We start from the raw sequence: 21,547 nt of genomic DNA, 5'->3' as shown, positions 1-21,547 counted from the left end.
TAGACAGGCTGAGTCAAGCTGACTGAGAACACCCAGTGTCAGTGAGAGCAGACAATGGCACAACTACCTCGGAACACAGCCGGCAGTTTCTGACAAAGTCACACCTACACCCGCCCCATCAATCAAGACGTCCACGATGGAGCATTTACCCAGAGAAACGAAACACACGTCCACAAGAAGACTTACACAAGAATGCGCACAGCAGCCCAGAACCGGGAACAACCCCAAAGCCCGCCGACAGAAACACAGATGAACTGCGTACGCTCATACTCCTCAGCAATCAAAAGCACAGAGTCACCAATAAGACACAACCCGCGGCTAAACCTCACAGACACGACGTAGAGGGAAAAAGGCCAGCAACAAAATAGCAGGTGCAGTGCTATTTCACTCGTGGAGTTCTAGAAAAGGCCAAGTTAATCTTCGCTGGAACTAAGTCTGCACGGTGGCTGCCTCCTGGGAGAGGAGGTGTCAGGGAAACAGAGAGGAACGACCGCGAGGGTACCTGATGGCATGTTCCCCGATGATGGGGGATTCCGTGTCTCGGGTGTGGAGCGCAGGGGTCTGCACATTTGTCAAGACTCACCCCACTGCACACTTACAATGTGTGCATTTTATTGTGTAAATTATATGCCAATTAAACAAAAACAAAGGTTTTGTAAAGGAAGAGAGAGATAAAGCGTTTGAGAGGAAGTAGCAGATAAAACTAAAGGAAAAAAAAGACTTGAAACTGCGTATTGAAAAGGCACACATCAAGCCAGAAGCACCAACGCTGAGGTGTCACGGTAAAATCACTTGACTATGACAATGAAACATCTTTCCATAGAAAGACTAGTTTACGTTGAAGAGAAACCGTGTTTTCGTCAGACTTTGACAATACCACTTTACATGAGAAAGTTACTGTCATGGACTGGATGTTTTTGGTCCCCAGATTCCTATGCCAAAGCCCTAGCCCCCAAGTGATGGCATTTGGAGATGGGCCTTTGGGAGGTGCATCGGGCTGGATGAGGTCATGAGCGTGGGGCCATCAGATGGAATTCGTGGCCTTAAAAGAGAAAGAGGGCCAGCCCAGTTCGGCAGCCTGGGGTTCGCGGATTGGATCCTGGGCGCGCACCTACACACCACTCATCAAGCCATGCTGTGGTGGTGTCCCACATACAAAGCAGAGGGAGACTGGCACAGATGTTAGCTCAGGGCCAAGCTTCCTCACTAAAAAAAAAAAAAAAAAAAAAAAAAAGAAGAGAAAGAGATCTCCTCCACTCCCCACACGGAGTGAGAGCACAATGAGAAGGTGGCTGTCTGCAACCAAGAAAAGTCCTCACGAGGAACCCAACCAGCCAGCACCTTGATCTCTGCCTTCCAGCCTCCTGCACTGTGAGAATAAACGTCTGCTGTTTCAGCCACCCCGACTGTGGTGTTTTGTCACGGGAGCCCGTGCAGACTAAGACAGCTGTGGTGCAGCATATCCAAGACACACAGGGAGAGAAAATGGGAGCCAAAGATGTTACATCCCTCCAGACTGTCGGTCAACGCAGAGGAGTTCTCCCTGGGGCGATTTTGCCCCAGGGACATTTGGTAACATCTGCAGACATGCTACTGGCGTCTAGTGGGCAGAGGCCAGGGAGGCTGCTCCACACAGACTCATCCTGGCCCAAATGTCAACCATGCGGAGGTGAGCAAGGCTGGTGTGCAGGGCAGACCAACCACAAGGAGTGCGCAGGCGCTCACGCCCTTTGTGTCCACGAGGCCTCACCTAGTTCACACTGCTGCCTCGCAGGCAGGCGCTCAGGCCAGCATCATCAGTACCACTTGGGATCCTGTCGGGAGTGCCAGGGCTCAGGCCCACCCAGCCCACACACCCGGAAACTCTGAGGTAAAGCCTGGATCTGGTGAACAAGCTCCCCGACAACTGCAACACACCCAAGATGCTAAGGGCACCTGCTGAGGGGCGGTGCGAGCACCACGCACATTCTACCTGGAGAACTTATGGTGAATGATGCGGACAGAGACGTCACCCAGATCAGCAGTGTAAGAGGAGGGGAGCAGGAAGAAGTTTCCACCAGTTTAAACGTTGCCCATATGAAGGAACCAAGAGACAACAGCCAAAAGGTGATGGCACTGCGGGCTCTACAAAGGGAACTGTTAGGAAAACAAACATTTCTTTTCTTTTCTTTCTTTATTTTTTTTTTGGTGAGGAAGATTGGCCCTGAGCTAACAACTGTTGCCAGTCTTCCTCTATTTTGTATGTGGGACACTGCCATAGCACGGCTTGATGAGTGGTGTGTAGTTCTGCACCTGGGATCTGAACCCGAGAACCCTGGGCCACCAAAGCAGAGCACATGAACTTAACCACTATGCCACCAGGCTGGCCCCAAAAACAAACATTTCTAAAGTGTTTTTTATCATGGTAAGATAGACATGGCGTTAAGGTTATCATTTTAACCATTTTTAAGTGTACAGTTCAGGGGCATTAAGCACATTCACATTGTTGTGCAACCATCACCACCACCCGTCTCTAGAACTTTCCATCTTCCCAAACGGAAACTCTGTCCCCATTAAATACTGACTCCCCCACCCCCAGCCCCTGGGACCCAGCACTCTACTTTCTGTCTCTACGAATTTGACGACTCTGGGGACCTCACCTAAGTGGAATCACACAGTGTTTGTCCTTTCGTGACTGTCTTCACTCAGCATGACGTCCTCCAGGTTCATCCATGTGGTAGCAGGCGTCAGAATGCCTTCCTTTTTAAGGCTCAGTAATATTCCACTATGTGGATGGACAAGAGTTTGCTTATGTATTCATCCGTCAACGCACACACGGCTTGCTCCCACCTTTTGGTTATTGTGAATAATTCTGCTGTGGACACGGTTGTGCAAATATGTCTTCAAGACCCTACTTTCACTTCTTTTGGGGACAGACCCAGAAATGGAATTGCTGGATCATATGGTAACTCTGTTTCCTTTTTGGAGGAACCTCCATACAGTTTTCCACAGCGGCTGCACCATTTTACATTCCTGCCAGCAGTGCACAAGGTCCAATTTCTTCTCATCCTCACCAACACTTGTTTTCTGTGTCGTGACAGCAGCCATCCCCATGGGCGTGAGGTGGCGTCTCACTGTGGTGCTGACGTGCATTTCCCTCTCGACCAGAGACATCGAGCATCTTTTCAAGCGCTGTTGGCCAGCTGTAGGTCTTCTTTGGAGAAATGCCTCTTCAAGTGCTCTGCCCATTGCTGAATCGGGCTGTTTGTTTTTTTCCTTGTTAAACGTTTTCGTGTATTTTTTAAAAACAGAAGGAAAAATATACTTTTTCCCTAAGTATCTTATGGAAAAGAGAAGAAACAGGTGGGAGGAACAGGAACAGCAGTGAGACTTCTTTGAACACATCTTGCTTTACAATTTGTCTTTGGAGCCGTGTAAATAAATACTTTACGTCATTATAAAACAAAATTAAACTTAACAGGCTCTTCCTAAAGATCCAAAGGGAAAGGAAACCAACAAACCTGTGCACCCAGTGGGAGACATTTCAAGTGGCTCTCAGCCTGCACAGCGACAGGACATCCCAGTGGAACACACACAGAGGACCCAGACTGCACAGACAGTTCTCAGGCGGTCTCCTGTGTTCCTCCCGGGCGCAGCCGGTGCGGAGGCCAGGGGTCGGCACAGCTGAGAAAGGCTTCACGGCGTGGAAACGCAGACGAAGGTGAGCAAGGCCATGACCCTGGCTTTGAAGTGTCCGTAAGAACTCAGGTGGACTCTGTACTCACACCGTTCCTACCTCTGCCCACCAACAAGGCCAAGAAACAATGCCCGGCCCAGAAGCCGAGAGCGCCTAGGTCCAACGTGGCCTCCATACACACCTCCCCTGCAAGCAGCCAGGCGGCTCCTGAAGGCGGGTTCCAAGTCTGCACCTCACTGCCTGAGGCCACCAGGGTCCTTGTCACCAGGACCCGGGACCAGCCTCAAGACAGTCCCTGGCCAGGGATGGGGTAATTTAAGGACAAAGTTTAACCTTCAGCTAATCCTACGTTTCACAAAACACCTCGTTGCCCACCTAGGAGGATGGCGAAAACCAGAGCCGGACGCTGAAGGCTAGCCAAAGACAGGAAAGAATTAAGAACTCATCCTGCCTTTCGAGGTGCCCGACTAGTTGAGGAGGGGAAGCTTTTCCTGGTGGAAGTATTCCCGCTAACATATGAAGGGCTACCTTTGTGCAATTCCTAATGAATTGACGACTCTAGGCAGCGGCCAACAGCGGCTGCAAACCACCAGAAACACACACCTCTCCTGGAAACACACCCCCACCGCCAAGGAGCCTTGCCCCCAGATAAAAAGAACCCGATCTAGCCAGTGTCCAGGCACAGCTACCAACTTACAGGACACACAGAAGAACGAGCAAAACTCATCACAGGATGCAATTAGCAAAACATAGGCACTGGGAAACACCGCACGAAAAGCTGCCTGGTTTCATCAAGAAATGACCAAGGAAGAAAATAAGAGAGAAGGGGCAGGGCCTTTGGATTAAGAGACTCACGGAATCAGGTCTGCAGCCTAGTCAAGAGCACTGTGCCAACGCCGCTGTCTGGCTGACTGCAGCTTCCAGTGTGTGCGATATCACCACTCAGGGGCTGGCTGATGGGGACACTGGAGTCTCTGCACTGTTTTGCAACTTCTTGTGAAGTTCATAATTATTTCAAAATACAAAGTTAAAAGAGAGAATTATAAAATCTGTCAACCAACTCCAATGTAAGAACTTTACTTGAATCCAAACACCGAAAAAAGTCAAAGAAACTAGAGAAACAAGAACATTGATTGAAAATTTGATGTTAAGAATTTGCTGTTTTATTGTATGATAATGAGATGTCTTATATTTAAAGAAAAGAATCCCTACTCTTTTGTTTTTTAATTTTTTATTTATTTATTTTTTCCCCCAAAGCCCCAGTAGATAGTTGTATGTCATAGTTGCACAGCCTTCTAGTTGCTGTATGTGGGACGCGGCCTCAGCATGGCGGGAGAAGCAGTGTGTCGGTGCGCACCCAGGATCCGAACCCGGGCCGCCAGTAGCGGAGCGCGCGCACTTAACCGCTAAGCCACGGGGCCGACCCAATCCCTACCCTTTTTGTACACACAGAAATATTTACAGATGAAGTGGTACAATGTCTAGAATTTCCTTCAAAATAATTTGGCTGCTGGAGAGTTAAAGAAAGAAAACAGGGAAATGCTGGTTGTGTTGGTGTCAAGTGAAAACACAGCTTTGAAGAGCATGCCCACCACCATCTCCCCCCACCACACTCTTCCTTTGAAAGCAGGACACAAGCCAGGACCCCATCAGAGACACAGGGCTTCTCCAGAGACAGGCTGCCCAGCAGAGCCCCACTCGATCTCCTCCCCTCGCCTCTTTCCCCTAGTGCTCTGGGCCTCCTTCCCCTGAAACCGCCAGAGGGACCTGAGCGCAGGGATTTACGGCCAAGCCTGGAGACCAGGACCGGGGAGCAGTGAGAGCACTACAACATCACACAACAGATGGTCTCCTCTAACTGACTGACAGAGGTACAAGCCCTTGGGACTTATGAAGTCGTGTGCACATGTGCATGCGTGTGTGCATGTGTGTGCTCGGGGTGAACTGGAGCTCAGAGAGGTCAGGACCACAGTGGCATCCTTGGAAAAGCTGGCCGTGGCAGCGCGATTCCCGGTGCCCAACCCCCTCCTGTCAGAGCTTCCAGCCAGGCCTGATGAAGAGAGCCTCGGCCCTCAGGACCCCGTCAGGAGGGACAGACGGCATCCCTCTTCCTCCTGTTTCACCCGGACGCCGCTGCTGTTTCTCTCGCACTAGAGCGTCTGGCTCTGAGGGCGGGAGCTTGTGCAGGGGTGTCTGCGGGCGCACAGGGGCACAGGGGCTTGTGGCCGGGGACAGTGTGCTAACTCAGACATCCTCACAGCACAGCACGCCTGCTCGGACAGCTGACTTGGCTGGCTTTCCCAACAAAACAAGATATGAGAACTTTTCAAGGCACATGTCTATTTTTAAATGAAAGTCTGAATTCTAACAACTAGTGACGACTGCAGTGACTCCTGCGGAATTACATGGAATTACTGGACAGGGAGGGCGTGCTCTGCTGTGGAGGACCCATCTTTAAGACGCCCATCTTCCAGTTGCGACGAGATGCTCGTCCTCGGCTTCCTCACACCCAGGCCCACCTCTGCTCGTCCCGGGTGGTTCGATTCCCCCAAAGGCGGGACAAGGTGGGGGAGTGCCCTGTAGATACCCCGTGGGCAATACCAGGGCCAGCCCTGCTCTCCAGGTGTGCAGCCAGGAGGGCACAGACACCACAGTCCCGACGTGTGCGGGTGCTCCGGTGGTGGCGCCCGCACTGTGGCGGGGGGAAGCCCGACTGCCCTGCCAGCTCCAGGCAGTTGGATCACCGGATGGCCAGTGGGGACGTGGCACAAGCGCAGTGGGACCGCAGTCAGGAGCCGCCAGCGTGCATCCCGCCCCTAAACACACGGCACTGGGCTCGCCCCTGAAGGAGCAATGGAACCAGGCTCTCCCAGCACTAAGGGCGGCCTTTCTCTGCTACCAAGGAGCCGTCGTCTTCACATGGAGGAGAAGAAAAGCACAACGCAGCTCGGAGAAACAGAAGTGATTAGACATCCCAGTTGCACTAAGTGTGTGGCGACTTTAAACTTCACAGTCAAATGAGGGCAGACGGACGTGACGTGAACCATGCGGTCAGGGAACAACAACTATGACCATTAGCAAGCACACCTTTTAAACCAGAAAGTTCTCCAAACAAAACTTCCAGTTGGGACGTCCACTCCCAGTCAAGATGGAGTACCAAGGACCAGATTTTACCTCCTACTTGAAGCAACAGGACACTGGACAAAATGGGTGACAGTTTTCAAGACACTGGGTATCAGGCAACAAAGCACAGTGGTCCCATGAAGCAGAAACAAATGAGGGGAGAGGGCGATGGCCCAGCTCCTGCCTGGGAGTCTGCACAGCAGGGAGTTGGGGGCAGCCCAGCGGGATCCTGACAGGCGTCTCAGCTGGGGGTCTGGGGACGCCAAAGCACCCAGAGGTCAGGGGCAGCGCACTGGGGCTCAGGGGTCAGTGCACCAAGACGGGAGAGCTGCACAGAGAGCTCCACAGATGTGCTGAGGGGGCTCATCTCGTCCTCGGCTGAGCACTGGTCAAGTGTGCGTGCAAGGGAACCACTGGCGGGAGGGACGAAAAACACTGGGGAGGATCAGAGGGGCAGTCCTCGAGGCTCACATGGGGCTGAGGAGAGCTCCAGCCCCACCAACCAGAGTGGAAAAACTCAACCCACGGGCACCAGGTGGAGCACTCAAGAGGCTTGTCAGTAGTGAGAACAATTACCCCTAAGTGAAACATCGCCATAACCCCACCAAACAGGACAAATGCCAGAACTGAAAGAAATCAGTCATTTCCAAACTGAGTGCAAAATACAAAGCTCAAGAGCACTCACAGACATACAAAAATATCCAGCACAAAACAAGGCAAAGTTCACAATGTCTTACATTTAATCAGAAATTACCAAGCCTTCAAGGAAGGAGGAAAATGCAATCTATCATGAGGAGTCAAATCAACCGATCCAAAAACCCAAAATGGCCAGACGACAGAATTACAAGACAACAGCATTAAAAAGTCATTATAACTGTATTCCATCTGTTCCAGAAGCTGGAGGAAAGACTGCACATGTTAAATAGAGATACCGATGACTTTTTTTTTTAGATCCAAATTGAACTTCTAGACATAGAAACTAAAATATCTGAGATGAAAAATAACCCTAGATAGAATTAACAGCAGCCTGAACACTTCAAAAGTAAAGATAGTGAACTTGAAGATATGGCAATAGAAGCTATCCAAAATGAAAGGGGAAAAGAGACCTTGGAAAGGGTGCTTGGAGAACAAGCCCCAGGCCGGGGACATCTTTTTAAGACACATATGTGACACAGAACTTGTATCTCGCATACTTACTGACCTTCACAACTCGACAAGAGAAGACAGCGGAAGGTCTGAAGAGACCCTTCACTGCAGAGGAGCAACGTCAGCACAGAAGAGCCACTGGAGATCATCACGTGACAAAGAAATGCAACCCGAAACCACAGGGAGCGCTCACACCCACGAGAGCTGCTACAGTCCCAGGGCCCGCACGTGCCCAGCGCTGACAAGGAGGCCGACATGGCACCCTCACACGGCTGTTGCAAATGCAAAAGAGCACAATCAGAGTAGAACACAAATTGGCCATTTCTTAAAATGTTAAACACACGCATATCATGTGACCAGGCCATCCACTCCGAAGAGAAGAGAGGGAACGTGTGTACAAGCCCTGCATGCAGTGTTCAGAGCAGCTTCATCTGTAACAGTCAAAATCCAGAAACAACCCATGTGGCCATCAGCAGGTAAATAGACAGACTGAGGCCTGTCACTGTGGAATCCTAGTCAGCACCAGACAGGAAAGGCCTCCCGACACTTGCAACGATGTGACTATGCTGTGTGGAAAACGAGCTCACACTGCACGATGTCACTCATACAAACCTCCAGAAAATGGCACTAACCTGTAATGACAGAAGCATGCCAGTGGCTGCCTGAAAGGGGCACAGAGGGTGGCGAGGGGTGAGAAAGAAGAGTTACAAAAAGGCATGAGGACACTTCTGGGGCAATAACATGTCCACGTCCGTGACTGGCGATGGCTTCATGGGTGTGGACACACGTCAACACGTACCAAACTGAAGCATTTACATACGTGCAGTCCTGGTGTGTCAAGGGCACCGCAGGAGAGGCTTAAAGACAACTTCCATCACATCCCCTTGCTCAGCCCCTGTCCAACTGCCCACCTGGCCCCATCAGGACTCTAACGGGCACCTCAAACTCAGCCAGCCCCTCCAGAGTGGCTCCTCCAGAGCAGCCCTCCTGGTGTCCTCCCTGATTCAGGAGACACCTGCTCCATCCTCCCAGTTCCCCAGGGGAAAGCCTCGAGTCCTCCCGACGCCCCTCCTGCACCCACATCTACCCATCAGCAGAGCCTTGTGGCCCTATCGACAGAGCACATCCACATCGGTCTCTTCTCGCCTGTCCACCCTGGCCCAAGCCCCAGTCCCTCTCACTGCAGGACCAAAGTGGCTTCAATGAGTCTCCCTCTCTCCTCCCTTGCCCTCTCCAGCCTAGTCTCCACCTGGCTGTGGGCGTGATCCTTAACGCCGATTCCGTCCCTCCTCCACTCAGAAGCCCCTGTGCCCCACATCACCCAGAGAATAAGCCCAAGTCCTCTCGGGGGCCTTGACTGCCCTTCGGGCCCCTGCCCATGCCCTCATCTCCAACCCCTTCCTCTAACTTACCTCGCTCCAGTCCTGCCCAGCTCCTGCTGCTCCTGGAGCGCTCGGAACACAGGCCTGCCTCCGGCCTCTGCACTGGCTCTTGGCGCTGGCTGAACAGGCTTCCTCAGACACCCACACGGCCCAGTCGCTCGCATCCTGCAGGTCTCTAGATCAGACACCAGCTTATCAAGGACACGGCCTGGTCGCTCACATCCTGCAGGTCTCTAGATCAGACACCAGCTTATCAAGGAGGCCCTCCCGATCGTCCTATCACGAACGCAATGCCCCCACCGCCCCGCCCTGTGTTCCTCCTCTACCTAGCAAGTCAGCAATCCTCAGGCAGGCCGATGTCTCTCCCATTAGGTGGAGGGTCTCTAAGGGCAGGGGTCTTATTTTGCTCACTATATTCCCCGCACCTAGAATGGGGTTGGGGGCAATCAATGTTTGCTAAATGAATACACGCAGGAATGAATGAAATTCTAAACTAGCACCAGGTCCAGAAAGCAGCTCTTAAAGCAGAGAGAACGTACAAGTAGATGGAGAGAGAAGGTGAACCACAACCAACCAGCCAAACAAAAACCTGTCTTCCCTCTCCAAAGTTATTCCTCCCCACGCCCGTGCCCTGTGGTTCCAGGACAATGTCCAGGGTGGATGCCAGCTCCCAGCTGTGGGCCACAGGCTCCAATCATGGCCTCGTTGGTGCTAGGAATATCGGTCAGGGTGGACCCCTCCAGCTGGGACCCATCACCCCACAGTGACCTCTGGGACACATTCTGCCCCAGGATGCTCCCCAGGTGCTCAATCATGCACACAAATGGTGATGACAACACTAAATACACAGGCCCGCTAGACAGGAAGCACACCCTTGAATCGGCCACATCAATGCCTGGGGAAGCTGCTGCAGCAGAGGGGCACTCGTGGTCCACGGCACCTGCCCAGGGCCAGGCTACACTCCTGCTTCTCAGGCGCGTCCCATGGAGCTCTGGCCGTGGCCCCCGTGGCCCCAGCAGGTAAGGGGTCCCCGGGGAAAGGTGCGCTGTCCATCTGAAGTGCGACCTGCCCCCAGCTGAGAGAGCCAGTGGGCACAGGGCCCGGGCAGGGTGCATGTCCACGACCACCGCTCTAACCTGCGAGCCCAACCCCATGTGTCCTGCCAACACACACCTGTACGCTGCTCCTGCCTCCTCCAGGTGCCCCGTGGCCCCACTCGCTCCCCGGCAGCTCCCTAGCGCTCCTTCCACGTTCCTGCAGAAGTGTGTCTCCTCTCCCGCCTCCTGCAGTGGCCTCCAACCCCACAGTGCTCCTCACAGGGGGACCCCAAGTGCTCCTTCCACACCAAGCCAGCATCACCAGACACATCACATCGCTGTAGTAGACCCCCCACCCAGCTATCTGTCTACACTCGCTGCCTTCCCCGGGACAGGAGATCCGGGCATGGCTGCAGCAGAACGAACATTAACTGCTAACTGCAAATGTGTAAGTGACAGAGAAGTGAGAGAGCTGTGCGGGCGTCCGGCTCACGGCTCCAGCCCTTCCTTCCCTCAAAGAGGGTGGAGGGCACGCCAGTCTGTGCGAGGCAGTCTTAGCTGCCGAGAGCTGCACCAGCGGCTCCCTGCCCCCCAAGAAACGCCAGCACACAGGGCCAGTTCGTGCTGCTTCTTCAGTGCTACGCTCCTCACTTTGAGAGCGTACCGGTACACAGTGGGCACTAAAGAAATATGTACGGGGGGGTGGGGCTGGAATTAAACGAGAGAGAACAGGAAAATGCCTTTTCGATGTGGCCACTCAGGGGAAGACCCCCACCAGCCGTCCATCAGGGCTCTGCTGCCAGGCAACTAAAACCCCGGCCCCCATCCAATGCGCAGACACAAGCACGTGCATTCTGTACACCACCGGGCTGAGGCCCCACAGGCCCACCACCAAGGCCTGTCCTCCAGACCACGGCCGGGGGCCTTGGCGACTGCCAGAGGGAGGAAGTCCTGAGAGCTCAGCTCTGGGACACCCAATGGCCTCACGAGGGTCCGCAGACCCCTCAGGCCCAGGGAAGCACTCTCAGGAAGAAATCCAGGATGAACTGCTGTCGTCTTGCTCCACGAGAAGGAGGCACCTGCTTGCCAGACCTTTCTGGCAGGCAGCTCTCTCTCTCCTTCCTGGTGTAAAAGAGCCCGCAGGAAAGGAGGTGCTGACCCTGCCAGCCCCTTCGGAAAACAAACATGCCGCCTTTGACCCTGGTTCTGCAGCCCCCAGGGCCTTTGAAGCAGGCCAACCCCACCACCAGTAGCTAGAGGCTGGGCACAGTCACCGCTGCCCAGAAAGGGGCTCATGAGCAGGTAAAGTGGGAAGGCTAATCGCCAGTATCTCAGTGGGGCAGACTGACCCGGGCCTGCCCCAAGGAGGGAGCAGGCGGCCTTCTGAGAAGAGCCGGTCCCTAAGGGCTGCCCCTCAGACCCACTCGGACCACCTGGGTCTCAGGGCCTTGACGTCCTCTCCTGGCACCCACAGACCTGCTATTCTGCCTGCCTTACTAGTGACGAAACAGGCGCGGTGCAATAGTCAGGTCAGGGACCTGGCACCGGGGGTGGATTTTGAAAAAAAAAAGAAAGAACCTTGATAATACTGAAAAGATAAGCTGGAGAGTTCCAAACCTCAGTGGGTTCCTGGAAGGCGGGGACACAGATTTCTTTCTTTCAATCTAAAACAGCTGGCAGAGGGCTGGCCCCAGAAGGAGCGCAGTCCACGCAACAAATTATCTCCACGTCAGAACTGCGTGCATCGTGCCCTGTGTGTCTGACCTCAAGATCCTCCCAACCCTGCAGGATAACACAAGCGACACTCACACCATGTCACCCACGGGAGAACGAGGATGGAAAAGATCCACACGATCCCCTGAATTACAGCACCAGGGCAGGCGCCATGCTCACGTGTGAAATATAGGAACAACCTCCAACTGAGGGCACTTAATCCACCCTCATTTGTAATTTTTCTCCGCACAAGTGTCTGGACTGTCCGGCCCCACATGGACACCCCTGGGGGGCGCACACTGCAAAGCAGTGTGTGTGTGAGTATGTGTGTGTGTGTATCTGTAGGTGTGTCTGAGTATGTGTGAGTTGTATGTATGTGAGGTGTGTGTCTGAGTACGTGTGTGGATCTGTGAGTGTGTGAATCTGTGGGGGTATATGTATGAGCATGTGTGTGTCTATGTGTGAGTTGTGCGTCTGTATCTGAGTGTGTGTATATGTTTCTGAGTGAGTGTGTCTGGGGATGTGTGTGTGGATCTGTCAGTGTGTGTGTATGTGTGTGTAACCACCAGGCATTCGTGCTCCCTTCTCCCTAACCCTCCTTCCCTCACCTCACGGGCCCATGACCCCACTCCACTCAACGATGCCGGCCCCTGACCACACCAGAGCACACGAGCACACGCCCACCTCGGGCCAGGCCCTCCTGCACCTGCTTTTCCTCCAGACTCCTTCTCACGTCCTTCCAGGTTCTGCTCACACATCAGCTCCCAGGACACCTCCCCTCCCTGCTCCTGGCGCGTTGGCAGGCACGGGGCTGACTTGTTGCCGCCCCATCACCACCACCAGGGACTCATGTCAGGAAAACAGGGCGTTGCCTGGCTGTTATCGCCGCATCCTGACACTCACACGACCCTGGGAAGGCAGTGGGGACACGAGTCCTTTCCAACTTCTTGAGTGAACTGGTTTCTTTGGCTGTGGCTTCACATTGTCACCTTCCCTGGAGCTCCTAACTCGACTTTCAGATGGAGTTTGATGCTGTGCCTCCGGCACCCTGGACCACCCTTTACCTCGCAGTTGTCCCTGCTCTGACAGTCTCCCAGCTGAGGGCAGGGTCACTACTGTGCTGACTCCACTCTGCCCTTGTCTGCCTGCTGTCCTTGCTTTCGTGTCAAACTGGCACAAGAAGCAACAAAGTTTTTGAAACACTGGATGAGCTCTGGTGTCTGGGCAGAGATGAGAGACCCTCCAATCCTGGGCTCCTGGCTGGGAGGCAGCGTGGCCACTCGACAGCTGTGAGGTTTCTACCGCTGGCTATCCAGGTCCAAAGAGGGCACAAAGAGGCAGTTTTGGAGAATGGATGCATAGAGCCCAAAGCACACTCAGTGAAAGGGCTGGACCTTGAGTCTCAGGACCACAGGGACGCAGCAGGCGTCAGAACTCCCCCTCCTGGGCCTCCCGCTTCACCTCTGAAACCTGCCAGCTCCAGCGGAGGACAGAGAAAGAGACTCGGGGCTCACGCCCAACCAGGCCCCTCCCTGCCTGACCCTGACCCCAGGCACAGAAGGGGGCACGCGCCAAACTGGAAGTTCTGCTGGGAAACAGCAGGACCAAAACCTCAGTCCTCACATACGAAGCAGCCAGCCATCACGCGCGCAGCCCACAGAAGAGAAAGACTGACATGCTGGATGCCATCCAAAGCCGGGACGCCTGCACCTCAGAAGACACCAGGGAGAAGAGGGCAAGAGAGCCACTGACCCAAGGAGAGCACCTGCACATCACAGAGGGACACGAGACTTATGTCCACAACAGGTACAGCCCTCCACAACCCAACAACAGACAGACAGACAACCTGATTACAAAACGGGCAAGAGACTTGAACAGACGTCCCCCTGAGGAAGATAAAGGAACGCTGGGAAGTGCATGAACAGACACTCCCCATCAGTCAGCAGGGACATGCAGGCTGAAACCACAGCAGGACAGACCCCACACAGAGCAGGACGGCCACCATCAGACGATGGTGACGACAGGCTGATGAGGACGTGGAAAAGCCGAGCGCAGCTGGTGGGAAGGGAAGAGGACACAGCTCTTCACGAGAAACTGGCAAACCTCTCCCAGAGTCACACATTCGCTTCCCATGTGATCCAGCAATTCCACGCAAATCTCAGGCGAGATGAAGACAGAGGGCCTGTGAAGACCTGACTGTGACAGTCACAGCGGCCACACTCACGATCCTCAGATGCTGGAAATAACCTAAACCAACAGGGGAGATGGCTAAGCAAGCTGCATCTTTTCTTCAAGAGAGACGGCTTCTCAGCCAGAGAAGGAACAAGGTACAGACACAACCCGGGTGAGTCTCAAGGCATCGGGCCCAAGCGAGACAGCAGACAGAGCCCAAACGCTCGACACCTATGATCCCATTTACATGACCTCCAGCAAGAACAAAATGGTAATGCGAGAAGGCAGCTCCGTGGCTGCCAGGGGCCGAGGGCCTGGTGAGGGGCCGTCAGATGCTCTGCGTCACTGCAGGGTGGCCATCGGCTACATACTCGTCAAACACAGCAGTGTACACCTGAGGCTGGTGGACTTGGTTGAATGTCAATTGTACCTTCCGCAAGCTGAGCAGAGGCATGCACGTGCACACACACACACACAGAACACCACACACCAACAAGAGAGCCTGGCACACTCCCGCAAATCCTGCAGACACGATAGAGAGTGAGGGAGGCCTTACTCCCAAGGGCCACAGCTGCATGACTCCAGTCACATAAGGACCAGCAGGCAAGCAACGCGTGGGGCCAGAAGTCAGGAGGGAAGGGACGGCCACAGGGCCTCTGTGTGCCGCCACCCTCCCGGCCCGTGACGTGGGTGGTGACGCGCTCTGTTAATCTGAAGCCCACACCGGTGCTCTTGGAATTGTGCTTTCTCTATACACACCACGTTGCAATGAGGTATTTACTCAAAAAACGTAGACGAGAAAGATAAGCGTGCTCGAGGAGTTGCATCTTTCTTATTTTTACACTGGATGGTGGTTGAGTGTTTGTTAAAGATTTGTCAATTCCGTTTTGTATGACTGAACTACTGTGCAGTAACAGAGAGCTTTGCCTGTGTTTCCAAAGATGAAAGGAGGGAGGGGAAGGTTTTAGGGGCTGGAAGCTCTCGTCTCATGGCCCAGCATGACTCGTACTGACAAACCATCCTCAGGGCCGGGAGAGGACCTGCCGGCAGACAGCCTCTGTCCTGGGCTGGCTCCTCAGCCCCATCGCCCAGTGAAACCACCCCTGCGGGGAGGCACATCCAGACGCCCCACAACCCAAACCCAGGCAGTCAGAACACAGGCTCATCCCCTGGAACGTGAAAAAAATTCTCCCACTGCAGTAAAGTCACTATTCCCATTACTGGAAGTGTCCCGGGAGTGACCTGAGGAATGCCACTTCTATTACTGCCATGCCTCCCCAATGTCCCAGAGGTCACCGCCTACATGGGGTCACCACACTGGCTCAGACAGAGTGCAAAACTAGAGTTGCCACGCGAATGCAACCAGGTGGCCCCGAGGAAAGAGCATTTAGGAGACAGACAAGAGAGGAAGGCAGGTCTGCGCTGTGAGCTGACGGCTGACTCTGGGCTGTTTTCCGCAGTGAGAGCCACTGGCACAGGGAAGAGGCTCCTGCAGCCAGAGGCCCCCATTCACGCTGTCCAGTGGGTCAGAAGAGAAAGGAGCAATGCCTCCCACAGCAGGCCAAGGCCATTTCCGCGGGTGGGGGCCGGGTCCACTTAGACGGGTGCCCCGGCAAGCGAGGGACCAGGCCTGTGCTCAGCAAGGGCCAGGCCACCAGGCCAAACCTGGAGCATCCCAAGCCGGGCGGAAAGAGCCTTCACATCCCTCCCTGAGAGCTCGCTGGGCCCGGAGCCCTGTGCACACGGAAGGGGCAACAAGACAGAGGAACTGACTACCTGGAACCCCAACTCCCGGGCCTCAGCGTCCCCAACCCATTCCTGTTGCCTCTGATGCCTATGGGTGACGCCAAGCCCAGGGGGGATGCTGTGTCGTGGGTAATGCCCAGGCCAGGGTAACACCACGTCCAGAAGTCCAGGAGTAACACCACGTCCAGAAGCCCAGGGGTAACACCATGTCCAGAGCTCCGGGGGTCTGAGGGTGATGCCATGTACAGGGGCCTGGGGACCCGAGGGTAACACTATGTCCGGGGTTCCGGGGGTCCAACAGTGACGCCATGTCTGGGGGTCCAGGGGTGACACTGTGTCCAGGGTCTGGGGGGTCCAAGGGTAACACCATGTCCGAGGGTGTCACCATGTCTGGGGGTGACGCCATGTCCAGGAGTCTGAAGGTAACGCATGCATGCACGTCCACAGCACTGGCGGCCCCCCTACCATATGCTCCAATTACTTTCCAGTGTTTGCTCACTCAAGCCTTGACGTCCCCATTTTACAGAGGAGGAGACTGAGGCATAGACTGAAAGAAAGCCCAGATCCGACACAAGCAGCCTTTGTTCTTAACCACCCCCACCGCCGCACGAGGGGACAAGGGGATGGGCACACGTGGAAGGAAGGGAGGAAACCTTATTTCTAGCTCGGCCAGGGCTCAGCTGTCCCGAGCAGAGAGGGCCCTTGGCGGCCTTGTCACCAGCAGCCCTGTAGCTGGCTCCGGTGGCAAGTCAGCTCCCACCTCCAAGGGCCAGCATCACCCTGCTCCTCCCACACCGTGGTCAGCAGAGGGAGTACCCGGAGGAGGAGCAAGCCCTGAACTCACACTGCTCCCAGCAAGCTGCCAACACACCGCACACCAAGAGGAGAAATGCCCGATGCACACCATTCCCTTTACACGCTGGCCCCGTGGAAAACGGGAGCGGTGACGGCCTCACCCCCTCCCAGGGCTCACCCTGGCACTCCCATCTGAGGGGCCGGGTCTGCTGTGGCAAGGCAGGAAGCCAGACACAGAGGCTGGAGGAGAACCACCGCGGGGCTCGGGCCCACCACCCAGCGGGGCTCACCCTGCATTCCACGCACGCTCGCCCAACACTCCTGGACAACCAGGCCGAGGGGGTCAGGGCAGACCCTCCAGGTGGCAGGCCGAAAAGACACGCAGGGGTCAGGCTGAAGGCCAAGTGCCCTCCTGAGACCAGCCACCAGGGTGACCATGGACTCGCCAGCACCCCGGGGAGCAGGGCTGAGATCAGCAGAAAGAGCCGCCTGGAACGGGAGGAGGGAGGCAGGCTGCACCCCACACAGAGGCTAGGGCTAGGCTCTTAGCACCAACTCAGAAGGCAGAGAAACGCACCACCACACCAAAATCGTTCTGTTTCAAGTTGGAGTCAAGCCAAACTTCAAACAAAGTGGCTGCTGGGGCCTGCCTGGTCATCCCGCCTGGCCTCCGGCCACCACTGACCTCGGACGGCAGGGCGTCCAGGCCGCGTGGCAGCCACCTCTGGCAAGTCTTCCCTGCTGACCCCGCACTGGCATCTACGGGACAAGTACCCGCCCGCCTTGGGCACAGGCATGGTGGCCCAGCGGCGGAAGGCTGGCTGAGACCCACTGACTAACAACACCCCTTTGTCTAACGCCGCAAAGCCCGTGTGCTGGAGAGGCCGAGCCCCTGCTTTCCTTGCCCACCGGGGGCCCAGGTGAGCGGCAGATGCGCTGCTCACAAACAAGGGCACAAGAGCACCAGCGTGCGCTCCCTCTTGTGAGGTCACGTGGGCTCATGGCAGGGGACAGGTGACCCTCAAGGCCAGCAGGCACCGAGCCCAGGCAGCCGGTGTCCGGGCTCAGTCCACAGGAGGGCTCGGAGCCCATGCCGCTCCCGTCCGGCGGAGCCCTGAGACCTCTCCTAGTGCTGTCCCTCCCCCTTGTACGGCCTGGCCACCTCTAGGTGCTCTGGCAAAACACTGAAGTCCAAGCAAGAAAGAGCCTTTCACTAGAGAACGCGAGAGAGACGGTGGAGCGCCACTGTGCTGTGGAGGAGAGTGGTTGGGAAGCTCCCAGAGAGAGGCCCAGGCTGAGGAGCCGGCTTCCTGCCCTATAGCCCGCAGCAGTGTCCCTGGGTCACCCCCGGGGAGTCGGCTGCGCCCAGGGCCCCAGGCTGTCCCTGCACAGCCCTCTACATTACACCCCCAAGAACACTACCCACCCACCATGGGTCTGGGAGAGTGCAGGGTGACTCTGTCAGAACCACAGACTTGAAGGCACCCTTCAAGCATGCACGTTAGAAGTGCCAAGCTGGCCGAAGCTCCCTGCTGCACACGCACAAGCATGCACCAAAACCCAGCCACACCTGGGTCACGGCATTCATGCGGGCGTGACGGTCAAAATCACCAAAGAGCTCCGTCCACGAGAGCGCTCTGGCGGCAGACCCCCTGCTGGGCCGCGGCCTGGTGTCACCCACCTCGAGTCGTGGCCATCAGGCCCTGGTGCGCCTGTCCCTGACTGTTTTGCAAGGGTGCATGGGGGGACACAGCAGGTCACAGACGAGAAGACTGAGGCTGCCGGCCATGCTGGGAGAAGGGACCCGGGTCCTCCTCCCCTGGACACCCTGCTCGCCAAAGTGAAAGGGCACCGTTGGGCAAGCACCCCCACGGCACAGTCCCCACCAACTGGAAACGCTGCTGTCTTCCTTGAAATCAGAGGGAGGCATCAGATGTGGGAGTTCCAGAAAGTGAAAGGAAAGCCAGAGCATGAGACACCCTGCCCCATACCTTAGATTCCTCGAGGAGGGGGGGCCGCTGGCCCTGCTGGAGAGAGGAGAGGATGGTGCTCGGGCCCAGAGAAGCCGCCATGGGGAGGAGATGCTCAGTAGAGCGCTCGCCCGGGACGGAGGGTCCCAGACAGGAGCCTGGCCTCCCACCCCGGTGTTTCCTGGACATGGAAGTTCCTCCGGGCCCCTCGCTGGCTGCCCTGATGGCCCCAAGCCCCAGTCCTCAGAGGGCTCTTTCTAAAACCCAGGCGTGTTCATGTTGCCTCTTGGTTCAAAGTCCCCCAGGGCCCCCATCCTGCTCTGAAGGCTCGTGGGCTCTCAAGGGTCTTCGAGGCCCCATGTGATGCCCCCCGCTCATCTCCCATCATGTCAGCCTGGCCTTGGGGACGCAAGCACACGGCCACCTCAGAACCCCTGCCTTGCTTCGTCCTCAGCCCCAAAAAGCCTCAGGGCCGACCCCTGCCTCGTTCCTGCAAGCCTCGGCCCAAATGTCACCTGAGACCCCGCCCTCCACCTCACACAGCGCCCGCCCCCATCCTCCCCCCTGCTCTGCTGCAGCTACTTGGGCTCAGGGCTCGAAATGTGCCTGTCAGCTCCTGCTGCCGCCTCAGCCTCGGGAACAGCGCCCAGCATCAGCAGTGGGTAACGCATGTTTCCGAATGAATTAATTCCTAACATACAAATTAGAACATTTGCAAATCAGTAAGAAAAAGTGACCACCCTCCCCCTAAAAATAAGCAAAGGGCAAGGAAAAAACTATCCCCAAGGGAAAAAAAACAACAGACGGTCAATAACACTAAGAAGGGAAGATGGATTTCCCTGACTTAGAAGCAACCCCCCTGAAGCCAAGACGATCTTTTTCTTCTTCTGATGAAGGAAAGCAGCAGAGCCGAGGACAGCCAGTGCTGGCGAGGCTCATCCATACTCCCCGCCCTCAGGCTGCCTCTCGAAAAGTTCCAGAACACACAACGTGAAGACCCTTTGACCAGAAAGTCTGCTTTCAGGAATTTATCACAGATACCCAAACTCAGAATGACTTATGAATAAGAAAGCTGAATGAAGCATTGCTTAAAAATAAAATTCCGGAGGGGCCGACCCCATGGCCTAGTGGTTAAGTTTGGCATGCTCCGCTTCAGCGGCCCAGGTTCACAGGTTCAGATGCCAGGCATGGACCTACACCACGCGTCACCCATGCTGCGGCGGCGACTCACATGCAAAATAGAGGAAGACTGGCACAGATGTTAGCTCAGGGCCAATCTGCCTCAAAAAACAATAAAAATAAAAAATGAAATAAAATGCTGGAAACTGCCTCAAGGTACACCAACAGGGGCCTGATGAATAAGTCACGCACGTCCTCATCAGATACGAAGTCTGTCCACATTGGGCACGCGGTGACACAGGCAGGCCGTAACACAGGACACCTAGAAGGTGCATGCCCTGAACAGCTCCATGGGGGGAGAGATTTGATGTGGATTCTACTTTCTTTATAATTTTGTCAATTATTGGAATTTTCCGTATGAAAATACATCCGTACCATAATCACAAGAAAAAAAACTATTATAATTTTGGAGAAAGATATACATAAAAAGGCCTAGAGAGAAAATGCTAAAAATAGGTGATTTTTTCCAAATTTCCAAATCTTCAGTTATCTTGCTTTTATAATTGAAAAAGTTACTACCTATATCCTAATAAAGACTTTTAAAAATCAGACGCAGCAAAACATTGGCAGTCACACACTCAACCACCCCCCTGAGGGGCGCAGAAGCACAGTGCTGCAGGGGGACCTATCTGCTAGTGCTCGAAGGACTGTGGCAATCACGGGGAAGACTGGACACCCACACGTCCACCATGGAGGCAGCCACACCACCGACCACGCTCCGCAATCAAGAGGAAGGAACTACTGCTACGCTCATGGCAGATGACGGCAAGGCCGAGGGAACGATCTAGAACAGGCAGAACTACTGTTGGAGAGCAGAGGGGCGGCTGCGGGAGGGCACAAGGAGGGAGCCCTTCCAAGGGATGGAGATGTTGTCTGTACTGTTTACATGAACCTACATCTTTGTGAAAACTCACCGAACTGTACACAACCCTCGAGAACTTTATGTAAAGTAGACCTTAATCCTGCTGATCACACACAGAGACAAGGGCGGGGCCGACGGCTGAAGAGACCGAGGCCAAGGGCGAAACTGCTCCTGCCAGGGGAATCACGTGGTTCGAGCATTCCCCCAACCAAAATGACTTACGTTGTCAGAACTTACCGAACGATGAAATACAGGATCACATGTGAGCTTTCCTCCATGGTTCATGCCTCTTCCCAAAACATTCCTTTAAGAAATAAGCACTACGTGTATAGTGAGAAGGACGTAAGGATGCCGCTGGAGCAGCCCGGGCACGCGTGTCTGCCGCACAGACGACCATCGACAGGCACGTGTGCTAATCACACAGCACCAGGTTTAATGCGGCTTTCCTAAAAACCGCAGCCAGGAATTACTAATTAGGAAAACTAAGAACATAAGGACAGGTCCCAGACAGGACATGTGATTGGACCAAACTCCTCTGAAACAACCCCAACCAACCCTGACGATGACCCCAAAATGGACGTCTCAGCCCCGGTTCTGGGGCTGCAGAGGGGCGTCCACATGCAGGGTGACCAGCTCTGACCTGACCTGCTCCACAGCTGTCCGCAGGGTGGCTCTCCTCCCACCCTCAGACCCCTTTCCTCTCCCTTTGGCACAGGGTCTCCTCAGAAGCTTCCTGAAAGCAGGTT

General features: G+C 55.0%; 1 protein-coding gene across 1 annotated transcript in view; it reads right to left on the bottom strand.

Annotated features, from left to right (window-relative positions):
• The window catches only part of MOB2 (MOB kinase activator 2), a 42,272-nt gene extending 21,073 nt beyond the window's left edge, over window positions 1-21,199 (bottom strand). Inside the window, 1 exon segment of the mRNA XM_058526059.1 lies at window positions 21,039-21,199. Within this exon segment, the coding sequence (XP_058382042.1) occupies window positions 21,039-21,079 (41 nt within the window). The 5' untranslated portion in view covers window positions 21,080-21,199.
• Between the last annotated feature and the right edge of the window lie 348 nt (window positions 21,200-21,547).

Source organism: Diceros bicornis, chromosome 31 (assembly GCF_020826845.1).
Source record: "Diceros bicornis minor isolate mBicDic1 chromosome 31, mDicBic1.mat.cur, whole genome shotgun sequence".
Classification (NCBI taxonomy): Eukaryota; Metazoa; Chordata; class Mammalia; order Perissodactyla; family Rhinocerotidae; genus Diceros; species Diceros bicornis.
Note: the sequence above shows the minus strand (reverse complement) of the source record. Positions and strands in the feature narration are given on the sequence as shown.